At 44.2% G+C, this 15,456-nt stretch overlaps 1 protein-coding gene across 1 annotated transcript in view; it reads left to right on the top strand.

Annotated features, from left to right (window-relative positions):
- Positions 1-15,456, top strand: part of KCNMB1 (potassium calcium-activated channel subfamily M regulatory beta subunit 1) — a gene marked incomplete at its 3' end in the record, with an annotated part of 96,511 nt that overhangs the window by 45,324 nt on the left and 35,731 nt on the right. The window contains exon 5 of the mRNA XM_084636963.1: positions 14,785-14,857. Within this exon, the coding sequence (XP_084493089.1) occupies positions 14,785-14,857 (73 nt within the window). The remainder of the gene's footprint in view (positions 1-14,784; positions 14,858-15,456) is intronic.

Raw genomic sequence — 15,456 nt, 5'->3', positions numbered from 1 at the left:
TTATCTTTACCAGCTTAGGTCAAAACTTCCCCAAGGTACAAAATATTACCCCCGTTATCCTTGGAATGGCCGCTACCACCACCAAACTAATACTGGTTACTGGGGAAGAGCTGTTTGGACGCGTCCTTCCCCCCAAAATACTTCCCAAAACCTTGCACCCCACTTCCTGGACAAGGTTTGGTAAAAAGCCTCACCAATTTGTCTAGGTGACTACAGACCCAGACCCTTGGATCTTAAGAACAATGAACAATCCTCCCAACACTTGCACCCCCCCTTTCCTGGGAAATGTTGGATAAAAAGCCTCACCAATTTGCATAGGTGACCACAAACCCAAACCCTTGGATCTGAGAACAATGAAAAAGCATTCAGTGTTTTACAAGAAGACTTTTAATAAAAAATAGAAGTAAATAGAAATAAAGAAATCCCCCCTGTAAAATCAGGATGGTATATATCTTACAGGGTAATTAGATTCAAAAACATAGAGAACCCCTCTAGGCAAAACCTTAAGTTACAAAAAAGATACACAGACAGAAATAGTTATTCTATTCAGCACAATTCTTTTCTCAGCCATTTAAAGAAATCATAATCTAACACATACCTAGCTAGATTACTTACTAAAAGTTCTAAGACTCCATTCCTCTTCTGTCCCCGGCCAAGACGACTACAGACAGACACACAAACCCTTTGTTTCTCTCCCTCCTCCCAGCTTTTGAAAGTATCTTGTCTCCTCATTGGTCATTTTGGTCAGGTGCCAGCGAGGTTACCTTTAGCTTCTTAACCCTTTACAGGTGAGAGGAGCTTTCCCCTGGCCAGGAGGGATTTCAAAGGGGTTTACCCTTCCCTTTATATTTATGACACGCCCCCCAAATCTCAGCTAGGGTGAAACACTGGCTGGGATTTCTTCCTGGAGCTCTAGGAAAACAGAGTTAATAAGACACATGCATCTCTAAATATACTACCAAGTACATAAAGACTAACAATATTTTCCACATCTCAAGGACGATTTTAACCAGTTGATTCTGGGAAACTTTCACGGGAGAGTGCATCAGCCACTTTGTTAGAAGCTCCTGAGATGTGTTGGATGTCGAAATCAAAATCTTGGAGAGCTAAACTCCACCGAAGAAGTTTTCTGTTAGTTTCTTTGACGGTGTGAAGCCACTTTAGTGCAGCATGGTCGGTTTGCAGGTGGAAACGCCGTCCCCAAACATATGGGCGTAGCTTTTCCAGAGCGTAGACAATGGCATAACATTCTTTTTCAGTGACTGACCAGTTGCTTTCCCTCTCAGACAGTTTTTTGCTGAGAAACACTACAGGGTGGAATTCTTGATCAGGTCCTTTCTGCATTAAAACTGCTCCCACACCACGCTCGGATGCATCTGTGGTTACTAGGAACGGTTTGTCAAAGTCTGGGGCCCTTAGTACAGGGTCAGACATGAGTGTCGCTTTAAGCTTGTTAAAGGCCTTCTGACACTTTCCGGTCCACTGAACAGCATTTGGCTGTTTCTTTTTGGTTAGGTCTGTCAGTGGGGCAGCGATTTGGCTGTAGTGCGGTACAAATCGTCTGTAATAACCGGCCAAGCCTAAGAAGGATTGAACCTGTTTCTTTGACTTTGGGACAGGCCACTTTTGGATAGCATCCACTTTGGCCTGTAGGGGGCTGATAGTTCCTTGACCCACCTGGTGTCCAAGGTAAGTCACTCTGTTTAGGCCTATTTGACACTTCTTAGCCTTAACAGTTAGTCCTGCCTCCCTTATGCGCTCAAGGACTTTTTGTAGATGTTCCAGGTGGTCTGCCCAGGAATCCGAAAATATGGCCACATCGTCAAGGTAGGCGACTGCATATTCTCCTAATCCCGCTAGGAGACCATCTACAAGTCTTTGGAAAGTGGCGGGTGCATTTCGCAGCCCGAAAGGGAGTACATTAAATTCATACAGCCCGAGATGTGTGATGAAGGCTGACCTTTCCTTGGCAGATTCATCTAGCGGTACCTGCCAGTACCCCTTGGTTAAGTCCAAGGTAGAGATGAACTGGGCCCTTCCCAGTTTCTCTAATAGTTCATCTGTGCGTGGCATGGGATAGTTGTCTGGGCGAGTTACAGCATTTAGCTTACGGTAGTCCACGCAAAAACGTATTTCCCCATCTGGTTTGGGAACTAGAACCACTGGAGATGCCCATGCACTTTCAGAGGGGCGGATTACACCCATCTGTAACATATCCTGGATCTCCCGTTCTATAGCAGTTTTAGCTTGAGGAGACACCCGGTAAGGGTGGACCCTAATTGGGTGAGCATTACCTGTGTCAATGGAGTGGTATGCCCGTTCAGTCAGTCCTGGGGTGGCTGAGAACGTTGGCGCGTAGCTAGTGCACAGCTCCTGGATCTGCTGTCGCTGCATACGCCCAAGGGTCATGGAGAGGTTCACCTCTTCCACACCACCAGCACATTTCCCTTCGTAGTAGACACCTTCAGGCCACTCAGCGTCGTCTCCTCCCTGGGCTGTAAACTGACAAACCTTTAATTCTCTGGAATAAAAGGGCTTTAGAGAATTAATATGATACACCTTAGGCTTTCGGTTGGAGGTGGGGAATGCTATGAGATAATTAACAGCTCCCAGGCGCTCCTGGACCACGAATGGCCCTTCCCACGATGCTTCCATTTTATGGGCCTGGAGCGCCTTTAAGACCATGACCTGGTCTCCTACTTTGAAGGAACGCTCTCTGGCATGTTTATCATACCAGGCTTTTTGCTCTTTTTGAGCATCCTGTAAGTTTTCTCTAGCAAGGGCTAAAGAGGTTCGGAGGGTGTTTTGTAGGTTGGTTACAAAGTCCAGAATGTTAGTTCCTGGAGAAGGTGTAAATCCCTCCCATTGCTGCTTCACCAACTGCAATGGCCCCTTAACCTCACGGCCATATACAAGTTCAAATGGGGAAAACCCTAAACTGGGATGTGGTACAGCTCTGTAGGCAAAGAGCAACTGCTGCAATACTAGGTCCCAATCATTGGAGTGCTCATTTACGAATTTACGTATCATGGCCCCCAAGGTTCCATTAAACTTCTCCACCATGCCATTTGTTTGATGATGGTAAGGAGTGGCAACCAAGTGATTTACCCCATGAGCTTCCCAAAGGTTTTTCATAGTTCCTGCCAGGAAATTAGTCCCTGCATCTGTGAGGATGTCGGAGGGCCAACCTACCCTGGCAAAAATGTCTGCTAGTGCCTGGCACACACTTTTAGCCCTGGTGTTGCTTAGAGCTACTGCTTCCGGCCATCGGGTGGCAAAATCCATGAAAGTCAGTATGTACTGCTTTCCTCTGGGTGTCTTTTTCGGAAAAGGACCCAGAATATCCACAGCTACTCGCTGAAATGGAACTTCAATGATGGGGAGTGGCTGGAGAGGAGCTTTGACCTGGTCTTGGGGTTTTCCCACTCTTTGGCACACCTCACAAGACTGGACATAGGTAGAAACATCCTTGCCCATTCCCTCCCAGTGGAATGACCCCCCCAAACGGTCTTTGGTCCTGTTCACCCCAGCATGGCCACTAGGGTGATCATGGGCTAAGCTCAAGAGCTTGGCCCGGTATTTAGTTGGAACTACCAACTGTCTCTGAGGATGCCAGTCTTCCTGGTGTCCCCCAGAAAGAGTTTCCTTGTATAAAAGTCCTCTTTCTACAACAAACCTGGATCGATTAGAAGAGCTGAGAGGCGGTGGGTTGCTCCGTGCCGCCGTCCAAGCTCTCTGGAGGCTTTCATCTGCTTCCTGTTCGGTCTGGAACTGTTCCCTTGATGCTGGAGACATCAGTTCCTCATGGGATTGTGGACCTAGGCTTGGTCCCTCTGGAAGCGATATAGGGGATGGAGCTGTTTCTGTTGACTGTGAACCGCTCTCCGCTGGTGCACTATGTTGGGATTCAGGCTCCGGCTGAGCCTCTTGTGTAGGGTTATCGGCTGCTGCCAGTTCAGGTTCGGTGGGGCCCTCTGGTGTTGAGGTTGCAAGTACTGGATTCAGTGCTGACACGGGGTCTGGTGTTGGTTGTTCGGCTGGTTCCGGTTCTGGGACTGGTTCCGTCTGGGTCTCTGGGACTGGATCCACTACTGCTGTTGCAGACATTGGCCTGGGGTCCAGGTCCATCACCTCTGACTGGGTCCTGATAGAAGTTTCCGGAACAGAGCTAGGCCTCACGGCTTGTTTAGCCTGGTTGCGGGTGACCATTCCCACCCTCTTGGCCTGCTTCACATGATTGGCCAAGTCTTCCCCCAACAGCATGGGGATGGGATAATCATCATAGACTGCAAAAGTCCACATTCCTGACCAGCCCTTGTACTGGACAGGCAACTTGGCTGTAGGCAAATTGAAAGAGTTGGACTTGAAGGGTTGAATCGTCACTTGGATCTCTGGGTTGATTAAATTGGGGTCCACTAAGGAAGCATGGATAGCTGACACTTGTGCTCCGGTGTCCCTCCACGCGGTGACCTTCTTCCCGCCCACACTCACAGTTTCCCTCCGCTCCAAGGGTATCTGGGAGGTATCTGGGCCTGTGGACCTCTGGTGTAATTCCGGTGCAATGAACTGTAATCTGTTGGGGTTCTTGGGGCAGTTGGCCTTTACATGCCCCAGCTCGTTACACTTAAAACATCGTCCAGCTGACGGGTCACTGGGGCGAGGAGGGTTGCTGGAGAACGGGGTGGTGGGACGATAAGGGGTCTGGAGGGTTCTTTGGGAGGTAGGTGGGGCTTTGGGCAGCCCCCGGTAATAGGGTGTGGTCTGGGGTGGTCCCTTCTGGTCTCCGCTCCAACTGCGACCAGTTTTCTTCTTCTCTGCCACCTCCACCCATCTGGCTCCAATCTCTCCTGCCTCAATTACAGTTTTGGGTTTCCCATCTAGGATGTATCTTTCTATTTCCTCAGGAACACCCTCTAAGAATTGTTCCATTTGCATTAGGAAGGGCAAATTTACTGGAGATTCAACACTTGCTCCTGATATCCAGGCATCCCAATGTTTTACAATGTGGTAGGCATGTCGGGTAAATGACATGTCTGGTTTCCACCTTAGGGCTCTGAACCTCCGACGAGACTGCTCGGGTGTTATCCCCATTCTGACTCTCGCCTTGGATTTAAACAGTTCATACTTGTTCATGTGTTCTTTAGGCATTTCAGCTGCCACCTCAGCTAAGGGTCCACTGAGCTGCGGCCTCAGCTCTACCATGTATTGGTCAGTAGAGATGTTGTACCCAAGGCAGGCCCTTTCGAAGTTTTCTAAGAAGGCCTCAGTATCATCACCTGCCTTGTAGGTGGGGAACTTTCTGGGATGGGAAGTGGTACCTGGAGAAGGATTGCTAGGGTTTGTTGGTATATTCTGCTGGGCCTTTATCCTCTCCATCTCCTCCACATGCTTCCTCTCTTTTTCCTTCTCCTCCTCCTTCAGCCGCATGAGTTCTATCTGTCTTTCATGTTCCCTTTGTTTTTCCTCAGCCTGAAATTTGGCTAATTCCAGCTGTAGTCGAGCTGAGGATTTGGCCATTCTAACCTCTCTTTTTTTAACTAACTTTACACCCGAGGTTTAGAAATAAACAAACAAAACTTGGCTGTAAACTTTTGCTGTGCTGGAATAGAGTACCTATTCTCTGATAGTGATTGTCAGCCTACAGAAAAAGACAATTCCCTTGTCTCTGCTCTGGGCCCAAATTAAAGCAAAAAACCTCCAACTACTTGGAAAACTGCTTACCCAGCCCAAAGAAAAAAAAAATTTCTTTTCAAACCTGTGCTCCTTGTAAAACAAAAAAAAATCAAAATCCTAAAAAAAACCCTGCCACTTTTGTCTCCAGGCAAATGGGTAGAGCACACACCCCCTATTTACTTTTAGGAAGAAAAGAAATAAAAAAACCTCTGGGTTGGAAGACTGTGAATTTCCCTGCAGGAGTTAAGTACCCTGCCTCCAGGCAAGAAAACCTGCAATTCACAAGATAATCCCCTTTTGTCTCTGCTTGGCCACAAAGCAGAGAGAAACCAAGCTGCTTTCAGTTTCAAAGCTGCCTTCTGGACTTCCTAAAAATTCCTTTTTAAAATCTGTATTTCTAGTTCAAAAAATCTCAACTGGATCTCAAAATGATTTCAGGTTAATCCCACCACTGTGCCACCATGTCAAGGTTCCTCCCCCACTCTGAACTCTAGGGTACAGATGTGGGGACCTGCATGAAAAACCTCCTAAGCTTATCTTTACCAGCTTAGGTCAAAACTTCCCCAAGGTACAAAATATTACCCCCGTTATCCTTGGAATGGCCGCTACCACCACCAAACTAATACTGGTTACTGGGGAAGAGCTGTTTGGACGCGTCCTTCCCCCCAAAATACTTCCCAAAACCTTGCACCCCACTTCCTGGACAAGGTTTGGTAAAAAGCCTCACCAATTTGTCTAGGTGACTACAGACCCAGACCCTTGGATCTTAAGAACAATGAACAATCCTCCCAACACTTGCACCCCCCCTTTCCTGGGAAATGTTGGATAAAAAGCCTCACCAATTTGCATAGGTGACCACAAACCCAAACCCTTGGATCTGAGAACAATGAAAAAGCATTCAGTGTTTTACAAGAAGACTTTTAATAAAAAATAGAAGTAAATAGAAATAAAGAAATCCCCCCTGTAAAATCAGGATGGTATATATCTTACAGGGTAATTAGATTCAAAAACATAGAGAACCCCTCTAGGCAAAACCTTAAGTTACAAAAAAGATACACAGACAGAAATAGTTATTCTATTCAGCACAATTCTTTTCTCAGCCATTTAAAGAAATCATAATCTAACACATACCTAGCTAGATTACTTACTAAAAGTTCTAAGACTCCATTCCTCTTCTGTCCCCGGCCAAGACGACTACAGACAGACACACAAACCCTTTGTTTCTCTCCCTCCTCCCAGCTTTTGAAAGTATCTTGTCTCCTCATTGGTCATTTTGGTCAGGTGCCAGCGAGGTTACCTTTAGCTTCTTAACCCTTTACAGGTGAGAGGAGCTTTCCCCTGGCCAGGAGGGATTTCAAAGGGGTTTACCCTTCCCTTTATATTTATGACATAGGCCTTCTGCCCTGGGGTGAATTTCACCTAAACAATGATGTCAAAACAAACAGAGCAGTATCCAGCGTGACATCACCTGGCTGCTCATGTATCATATCATCAGCTAGCATAATAACACAGGGATATTACGAATGGGGGAGGGGGAGGTCATGAGTTGGATGCCATTTACCCACATACCACTTCCTGAAAGAAAGTGAATATGCAATGAACACCAACTAGCTTGATACTGATGTCTCTTCCACAAGCACACCTGCTGGGTACATAAACATAAAAATAATGCCAAAGGCCAGCAGTTGTCATAGGCATTTGACATTTTATTCTGGAATGTGCAGAGAAGAAAGCCCATAGGTTAGGGGCATCTTAAATTGTGCACACTTCTAACAATGGCCATTCTGCTCATGGCTGTCTAGCATAAATCAGCAGGTCCTTCCATGACTGCTTAGTCAAGACCAGGACTTAGGGAGACCCTGTGTGTTGAGCTGAGATAAAACAGGCTGTTCAGTTAGTCTGGGACCTAGAGAGCCAGACAGAACTACAGTCTGTGTCCTAAAAAGAAAAGGAGTACTTGTGGCACCTTAGAGACTAACCAATTTATTTGAGCATGAGCTTTCGTGAGCTACAGCTCACTTCATCGGTGCCACAAGTACTCCTTTTCTTTTTGCGAATACAGACTAAGACGGCTGTTACTCTGAAGTCTGTGTCCTGTGGCCTCAATAAGGGCTCCCCTTCATATTCATTACAACTATATCTTGCCTGATGGGATGGCACAAGTTTCCCTCTAGAAGCTTCTCACCAGGGAAATTCTAAGCAAGGGTCTGGTGGCACTAATACGAATTCATTTAAACAAATGCCTCCAGCCCATAACTTATTCTTTCCCCAAGCTATTTTACTGGAAACTCAGCAAGGACAAAATTAAAGATCTAACTAATGAATTTAGGAAAGAAAATGTGCAAATAGGCTGATATGAGTCTTTCGTTTTAGATAAAAGATGAGGTTTTGCAATTTGAACGCCAAGGAGGGAGAGTAGCGAGAAAGTGAATGACAGTGCCCACACTCACCTACAAGGGAAATGGCTAGGGAATCACTATCTTTGTCTGGAAAGAGTCTGAAATTGAGGAATAAATTGAAGGACCATTCTTTTGGTTATAGCAGGTTTTAAACTCAATAAAATTCATGCAGTGATATCAAAATTACTTAATTGCCTCCGCCTCTTCAATACCTTCAAGTTAATATCTCCAATTAATATTCCAGCAGCATGAATACATCTCGGGCAACTGTAATATGTTGGTACTATAAGTACTGTATTGTGTGGGCTTGAAATACTGCACCATATGCTGGTGTTTTTTTTTTCCAATACACTAATTCAATGCAGCAAACAAAGATTACACTTATTTATAGTTTGTGCCTACTCTCCAAAAATCAGAGGGTTTCTTATCTAAGAAAAAAACCACTCCCTTTTGAGACTTCATCCCCTGCTTTTCGAAGGGCTACAGCTGCTCCAATTAGGAAAATGCCAACTTTAATTCCATAGACAAGGTAGGTAAATTTAGAAATTCATAACTTTGCTAGATATTTAAAATCATGGACTGAATAAAGACACTGGATTAATATCTTATTACAACAGCCTATAACTGATTTAACCACCTCCCAGCTTTTTTTTTTGGGGGGGGGGGGTCCCCTTATGGCTGGAGAGGTGTTAACAGGCCACTTCACCTGGAATGGTTCCTTGAAATATGTGTTAACTACTTATGCTGTAGCAGCTATACAATGGCTTCCACATTGCATTTAGCTGTGACACCTAGTACATTTCCCAGACCTGAAGATGAGTATCTCTCTCTCACCAACACAAGCTGGTCCAACAAAAGATATTACCTCACCCACCTTGTCTCTCTAATATCCTGTGGCAGACAAGGTCGCAACAACAGTGAATACAACTTTAATTCCTGAACAGAAAAGGGAATGGAGAGGGACTCTTCAGTATGTGCACTTTCATGCAGAAAGGAAAGATGATTTTATTATCTGATGCACTGAAAAATACTTCTGCAGAAAGTAAAAATAGTGAGAACAGTAAAGGTAAATTATCTCAACAGCTGTATATTTCATTAGGGCCCTGATTCAGCTGGAAGCAGCTTTCAGGGCCAGATGCTCACACAAACAACATGGGTCTCTTAGGATCTCAACATGTAGAGACTGCTCCCAGTTCCAAGGGATTAAGCCTACCCAGTTGTTGCTGTATACGTTCAAAACTGCTGTCTTCCAATGGGCAGAACCATCTGAATACGTCCAAGATCAGAGTATACAAAGGGCCCCCAGGACCCCCATACTCCACTGTGCATTACTGATGTGCCACTGGAGTGGTGTAGCACAGAAATCAAAGGTATGCAACACTCCTACCATGTACAGCTGTTGCTTTGTGTGGAATCAGTTCTTAGATTAGCTCAGCAGCTCCTTTCCAAGCCCCACAGTCTCCTTCTTTCTGCCCCCTCAGGTTTCCTAATGTACTTTCCTACCCTGCTAGGCTATCATCCCAATCCTCCATTGTCAAGGGCCAGCATGGTCTCTGTGATGGCTTGCGGGATCACCCAGCCCAGTAAGGGTTTCTGTCACCACCTGCCCTGTAACCTTGGGAGACTTAATACTGTGCTGCCATTGCTCCAAGCTCGGATACCAGTAGCCACCCTACAAGCATAAAAAAGTCTCACCCTGGCTTCCACCAGCCCAGTTACTCCTTGCAGGGTGACCCCAACAGCGCGTCTGGTCCCAAGTCTCCCTAAATCCATCTACCCCGAGTTCTTTGTGACCAGACACTCAGAATTTTCATCTCTGGTTCATCAGCCCTGAAGGTGTGAAAAAAGCTCCCAGCTATCCGTTCACTTTGGCAGATACACTCCACACAGTTTGCCCAAGAGAGACCTGCTTGGGGTAAAAATAAACAAAAGTTTGTTTAATAGAAAAACTGTGGATCCAAAGATGAAACAGGGAGGATAAGCAAACACATACAAGTGATGCAAGAAAACAAGATGCAACTTTAGGCTTCACATTCTATGTTCGATGAATTCCTTTTTCCAATTGAAAAGTTACCTATTGCCTTTGAACAGTTTCCTAGTATGCCCTCTGTCTTTGCGGGGATCCAGTATTTCATGAACAGCATCCCACCTCAGCGGTGGCCCTTGGTTTCTGGATGTCCTTCACAACAAACCACTTCTGTTTTAAGGGTTTGAAGGGTCGCAGCGTCCTCCCCCGACCCAGACTATTGTGACTCATTGTGGCAGAAACGCTCTCTTCTTAGCTTTTTGAGCCCCTTGCAGCCCTGAGCTGTTCTTGAAATTGTAGTACCAGCCACAAGCGTATTGTTCTATATACATACATCCACTGATTTATCACCTCAGTCTTGACCCTCAAGTTCAGAACATTACAAGCTTTCATAAAAGACCTTAACTGATACAGTTTTATAGTACAATAATAGCGTATGCTATCAGTTGATTTAATTGTTTGCTTTTTGGGGTTCAGACCTGCTGTTATCCCTTTGGGGTGTCTGGACCCTGTGTGTCACAGCCTCCTTCAGTCTGCTGGTACAGCTACAGCTCTTAAATAAGGTTGTGTTAGAAAGTGATAATGGCTGCCAAACACGTCTGATCTACGGGTGATCACAGACTTCATTAAAGCAGATAGGCTTACTAGCCACCTTTCATTTCAGACTAAATGGAAGAAGTAAGCTAGCTCCTTTATAGAGTAAGATAGCTGCAACAACAGAAGCCACTGCCCAAGGCACAATCTACATGGAAAGGCCTGAATGACATCTAACTGAGGAAAAATAAGAAGGTTTTTCCTGGGAACTGATGCAAAATGCAGGGGCTAGGGCATTGATTGATTGTCACTGTGTGTCCGTGTGTGCCAGGAATGGAAAGCAATGCAAGTCAAGAGAAGCAGTCATGAGTATGGCCATGAGAGGTAGCAGAGAGAGAGAGCGCTTTGGGCACAGAACTGACTAGAAAGGGAGGCTTGGAAATTGGGGGCAAGGATAACCACCTGCTGTTTGTTTACATACAGTTCTATTTCTCTGAACACAGTAGATATTCTTTGCAAACAAACAGGATTGCACCAGAGAAATATCCAACTCATAACATCCATCTCCCTTTCTAAAAGGAGCAACCCAACAAAGCCTCAAATATTAGCTAACCACTCAGGCCAAAAGGGGCACCACCAATACATACCAATCAGACAGCACATCTTCATGGTTTCCTGTCTGTCTAGAACTATGCTGCTGTCTGCTTCTCAAATACAGACTTCTCACCTCCTAAAGCCTCTGCACCCTATGTTCAGGGTACAGGCTAATGCCACCCTGACTAGGTTAGTCAGCTCTGGATTCACATCCTGACAGATTCCTCAGCCTGAGCAGCTCATGTGACCTTTGATACACTGTGCCTAACAAGACTATCACTTTATGACTATTCTGATAAAGGGTACAATGTTCAAAAATGCCTTACGTGACTTAGGGCTTGTTTACATGGCATTTTGTCTGTACCAGAGGGATGTGACTGGCCCTGCTGGCTCCTAAGGCCTGTTGACTTTCAGAGAGACTTGGGCACCTAAGTGGCTTTGCCCCTTTTGAACAATGGTACCTGAGATTTACACAGAGAGCCATTTCTGCATAGTCTCCATTATGTTACTATGATGGTTGAAATTTAATTTAGCCTAATACCCTGGGAATGAAACCATGCACTAATGCCAAATATCTGTATAGGTAAAAGGGATTTTAGTACAAACTGTTCTCTGGCTGTGAATGCTAAGCCATCTTTATGGGAGAATGTTTTAGTGTCACATAATTTTTCAGTCTTAATTTTATTGCTTCTGGTGGCCAGCTGGGTGAGTCACAAGCCTATACCTATTTTCCTGTCCTAAGGTCTTGAATTCAGCAGGAAGGCTGAATAGCCTGGGATTTGAGGTCCTGAGCAGCCTTGGATAAGCTTCAGAAGTGAAGATACCTTTCCCTTCCCCTGTGTTCAGTGTCTTCCCTTGAACCGTGCCTGTTGTAGCACACTCACCTAGTTTTCAAGCTCTTTGTCCAAGGGACCTCTTCTGTTCTATTTGCACAGCCCCATGCATTCCTATGATGACATTAACCAATGTCAAAATAGTGCTTGGTTTTTTTACTGTATTGAATTCCAGTCAGAAGTGTTGATACTGAAAGAAGAATTCATTGAATTAATTGAGTTGTGGGTGTCTCTGAAACAATCAATTTCTTTGAGTACCAGCTAATCAGATAGAATACATCAGTACTCAAAACATGTACAAGAATCCTGACACCCCCCGCTCCTTGGCCGTTGGCTGTTATCAAGAGGGTTTTTTTTAAATAGAGAGATGATGCAGATTTACTTAGCCTTTTCACATTAACTTTAAAACAAAAACAAACAAAAAAAATCCACATGGTAATGCACAGGAAATGACTAAGACATCTGGACATCCCTCCCGGATACTAAATGAAAGTGCAGAGAACACTCGTGCACTACAGTAACATCAGAGACATCAGTGGGAATATAAAGAACACTGTCTGCCCAAGCATAAAAAGGTAAAAAACCAAGAGAAACAAATCCTATGGAGAGAATCCACACACATCTAGACAAATCTTGTCCTTAGCCCTTGGATTTCCCAGGCCTTCAAATACAACAGTTGTGAATCAATTTAATGCATCTTCAGCCCATACAAGGATACAAGGACTTCACTCTGAGCTTCCAAAAACATAGACCTTTATCACTAGTTAGGTACTAGCTACACTAATGCTATGTTCTGTGGACCAGATTTTCAAGTAAATTCAGCTCGATTTAGGCACCAAGTAGCCAGATTTTCAAGAGAGATCATGTTGGGTGCTGTGCTTTTCTTTACAGTCAGATGCCACAATGTAGCTAGACCACACAAACAGCACACTGCACAAGTTCGCTGATTACACAGAGCTCTGAGGTTCGTAATCAATGGTCTGCAATCAAACAGTTTTGTACTACTGTACATGACAAACTCATATATATGAATACTAGATTGTGTGACATGAAAGGGTGTTTTGAGTAAATAAGGATTTCATGAATGGAACCATTTTAACTAGCATTTTAAATTAATATTTTAGAATTTAATGCAACTTTTTAATAGGAAGAAAAGACAGAGTCTGCAGCACACTCTAGAAACCTTAGGAATAAAATGTTAGATGGAGTCAGAATAGCATCTGTAGGTAGAACACACTGCAGGTCAACCTAGGTTTCCAGCTTTGATTCTAACTGTTTTTTGCCAGTTGCTTATGAATAGCTTCATTCAATTTCCTTTCAGGCTAAAGCTTTCCACATTTAGTCTGGTCCCAGAAGAGACCATTTGGTTTAAATTTGAGCTGAACTGATGCTGCCATTTTTGAATGAGACACGCAGGGGGGAAAAAAAATCATTTCTCTCATATGATGCATCTGCTTGTGTTTCATTTAGAGAATGGACAAAGTTAGAATTCCAGGGGCTAAATTACTGCTCAACAACTGGAGCAATGCGGTAATATTTGGGGGAGGAAGGGGTGAATACAAGGGAGGAGTAGGTACACATTCAGTACCTGGGCACTGAGGAAGGAAGCATTATGATAATGGAGAACACAACGTACACTATGCACTGGGGCAGGAAGAGTAGCAGCGAGCTATACTTTCAGAAAGGAACATGACCAATTCTTCCCTCATGCAAACCAGCTGATGATGGCTGGTGTGCAGGAGAACAGGGCCTTGGCTGTTCCCTCTCCTCAGCCAGACATGCCCCTTGGAGTAGTGTGTTGTAAGCAACATTGATTGGCTTCCCCAGTTTCACACTCTAAGAACAAAAGCACCCAAGTTATGAATGCCTCCTACATGGATGGCCAAGGAAGAGGGACCATGTATCGACTAAGGTCCCTATTCAGTGCGGATTTTAACAACTACATTTACTTTCCAGACCCTTTGCCATTTTTGTTTCTCAGCACAAAGGACTTATTTTACATAAGGGACATTTACTATACTTGAATCAACTGTTCCCTAATAAGGGAAGCACATGCAGGCCTTGGGGCCAGATAGTGGGAGGGACAGGATTATTTCAGCTTTATTGGAAAGAACATTTTTTTCAAACCAGCAAGGGAAGGTTTGACTATTTTCTTTATAATCCTTGTTTTGCCCAGCATGAGCATCACTCAATAGCATCCGACCCTGCAGATTTCCACTGTGTTTATGAGCTGGACTATTTTCAACTGCTTTTAATTTGAAACATTTGAACAGATTCAGGGGGTCATGAACTTTGTAGGACAATTGAGTTGGCTGTATCATTTTCAAGTAGAGCTCATCAGTCTAATTTATCTTGGGAATCAGAACACTCCAGAGATCAGCATGGAACACAAATCTATACAATATATTTGGGCACCAGAACACAGAAGAATATGATTTTTATTTTGTTTACTTACTTCAGAGATAGTCACTGAAACAACAGAATTTCTTGATATAACATCACACGTTCTAATGACTTTCACATTAACATACAAAAGGTACTTAGCTCTTTTGCATAACTTTGTGCACAGGACTGAACCAGAAATTCACAACAGATTTGATGAAACCTTTAATTAATACACTTCATGTTTATATTTTGTATGACAAAAGTTTGAAATCACATGGTCTCCCAGAAGTTCCTCTGGCATGTCTCAGATGTTTTTTTTCACCCATTTTGTCTCCTCTAGGCCAAGGTTTTCAAAGACAACCTGTGATTTGGGGTGCCAGACTAAAGGAATCCTAAAAGAGCTGCTGAAGATGGTAAGAAGTCAACTCTGATTACATTGACAGAAAGAGTGCTAGTCACATCAAAAGAAGAAGAGTATAAAAAATAATTTTCCACATTCCATAATTCTCCACAATAAATTTCCACATTCTCCATTTGGGGGTCTATCAGTGTCTATCCAATTTACACCAGCTGAGGATATAGCCCATTTGCAGCAAAAAATTGTTTGAGGGTCTGCAGATCGAGGAGAATTCAGATGGATTGGTGGTCCAATAATCAGCTTGTTCCAGAAAACATGAGAAAAATTAAAAGTCAATAACTGTCTAGGAGAAATATACTTGGATCTAAAATGCTAAATTATTCAGAACCTGATTCCTTGTTGGAATAGATACTTAATGTATAGAATCATAGAAGTTTAGGGTCGGAAGGGACCTCAGGAGGTCATCTAGTCCAACCCCCTCCTTGAAGCAGGACCAATCCCCAATGTTTTGCCCCAGATCCCTAAATGGCCCCCTCAAGGACTGAACTCACAACCCTGGGTTCAGCAGGCCAATGCACAAACCATTGAGCTAGCCCTCCCCCCAATGTAATGTGTTACCCAGTCCCTAAGTTCAGTTGTCTGAGGGACAAAAGA

The sequence above is a fragment of the Lepidochelys olivacea genome (assembly GCF_965140295.1).
Source record: "Lepidochelys olivacea isolate rLepOli2 genome assembly, chromosome: 8".
NCBI lineage: Eukaryota > Metazoa > Chordata > Testudines > Cheloniidae > Lepidochelys > Lepidochelys olivacea.
The sequence above is the reverse complement of the archived record's forward strand: the minus strand, read 5'-3'. Positions and strand labels throughout refer to the sequence as shown.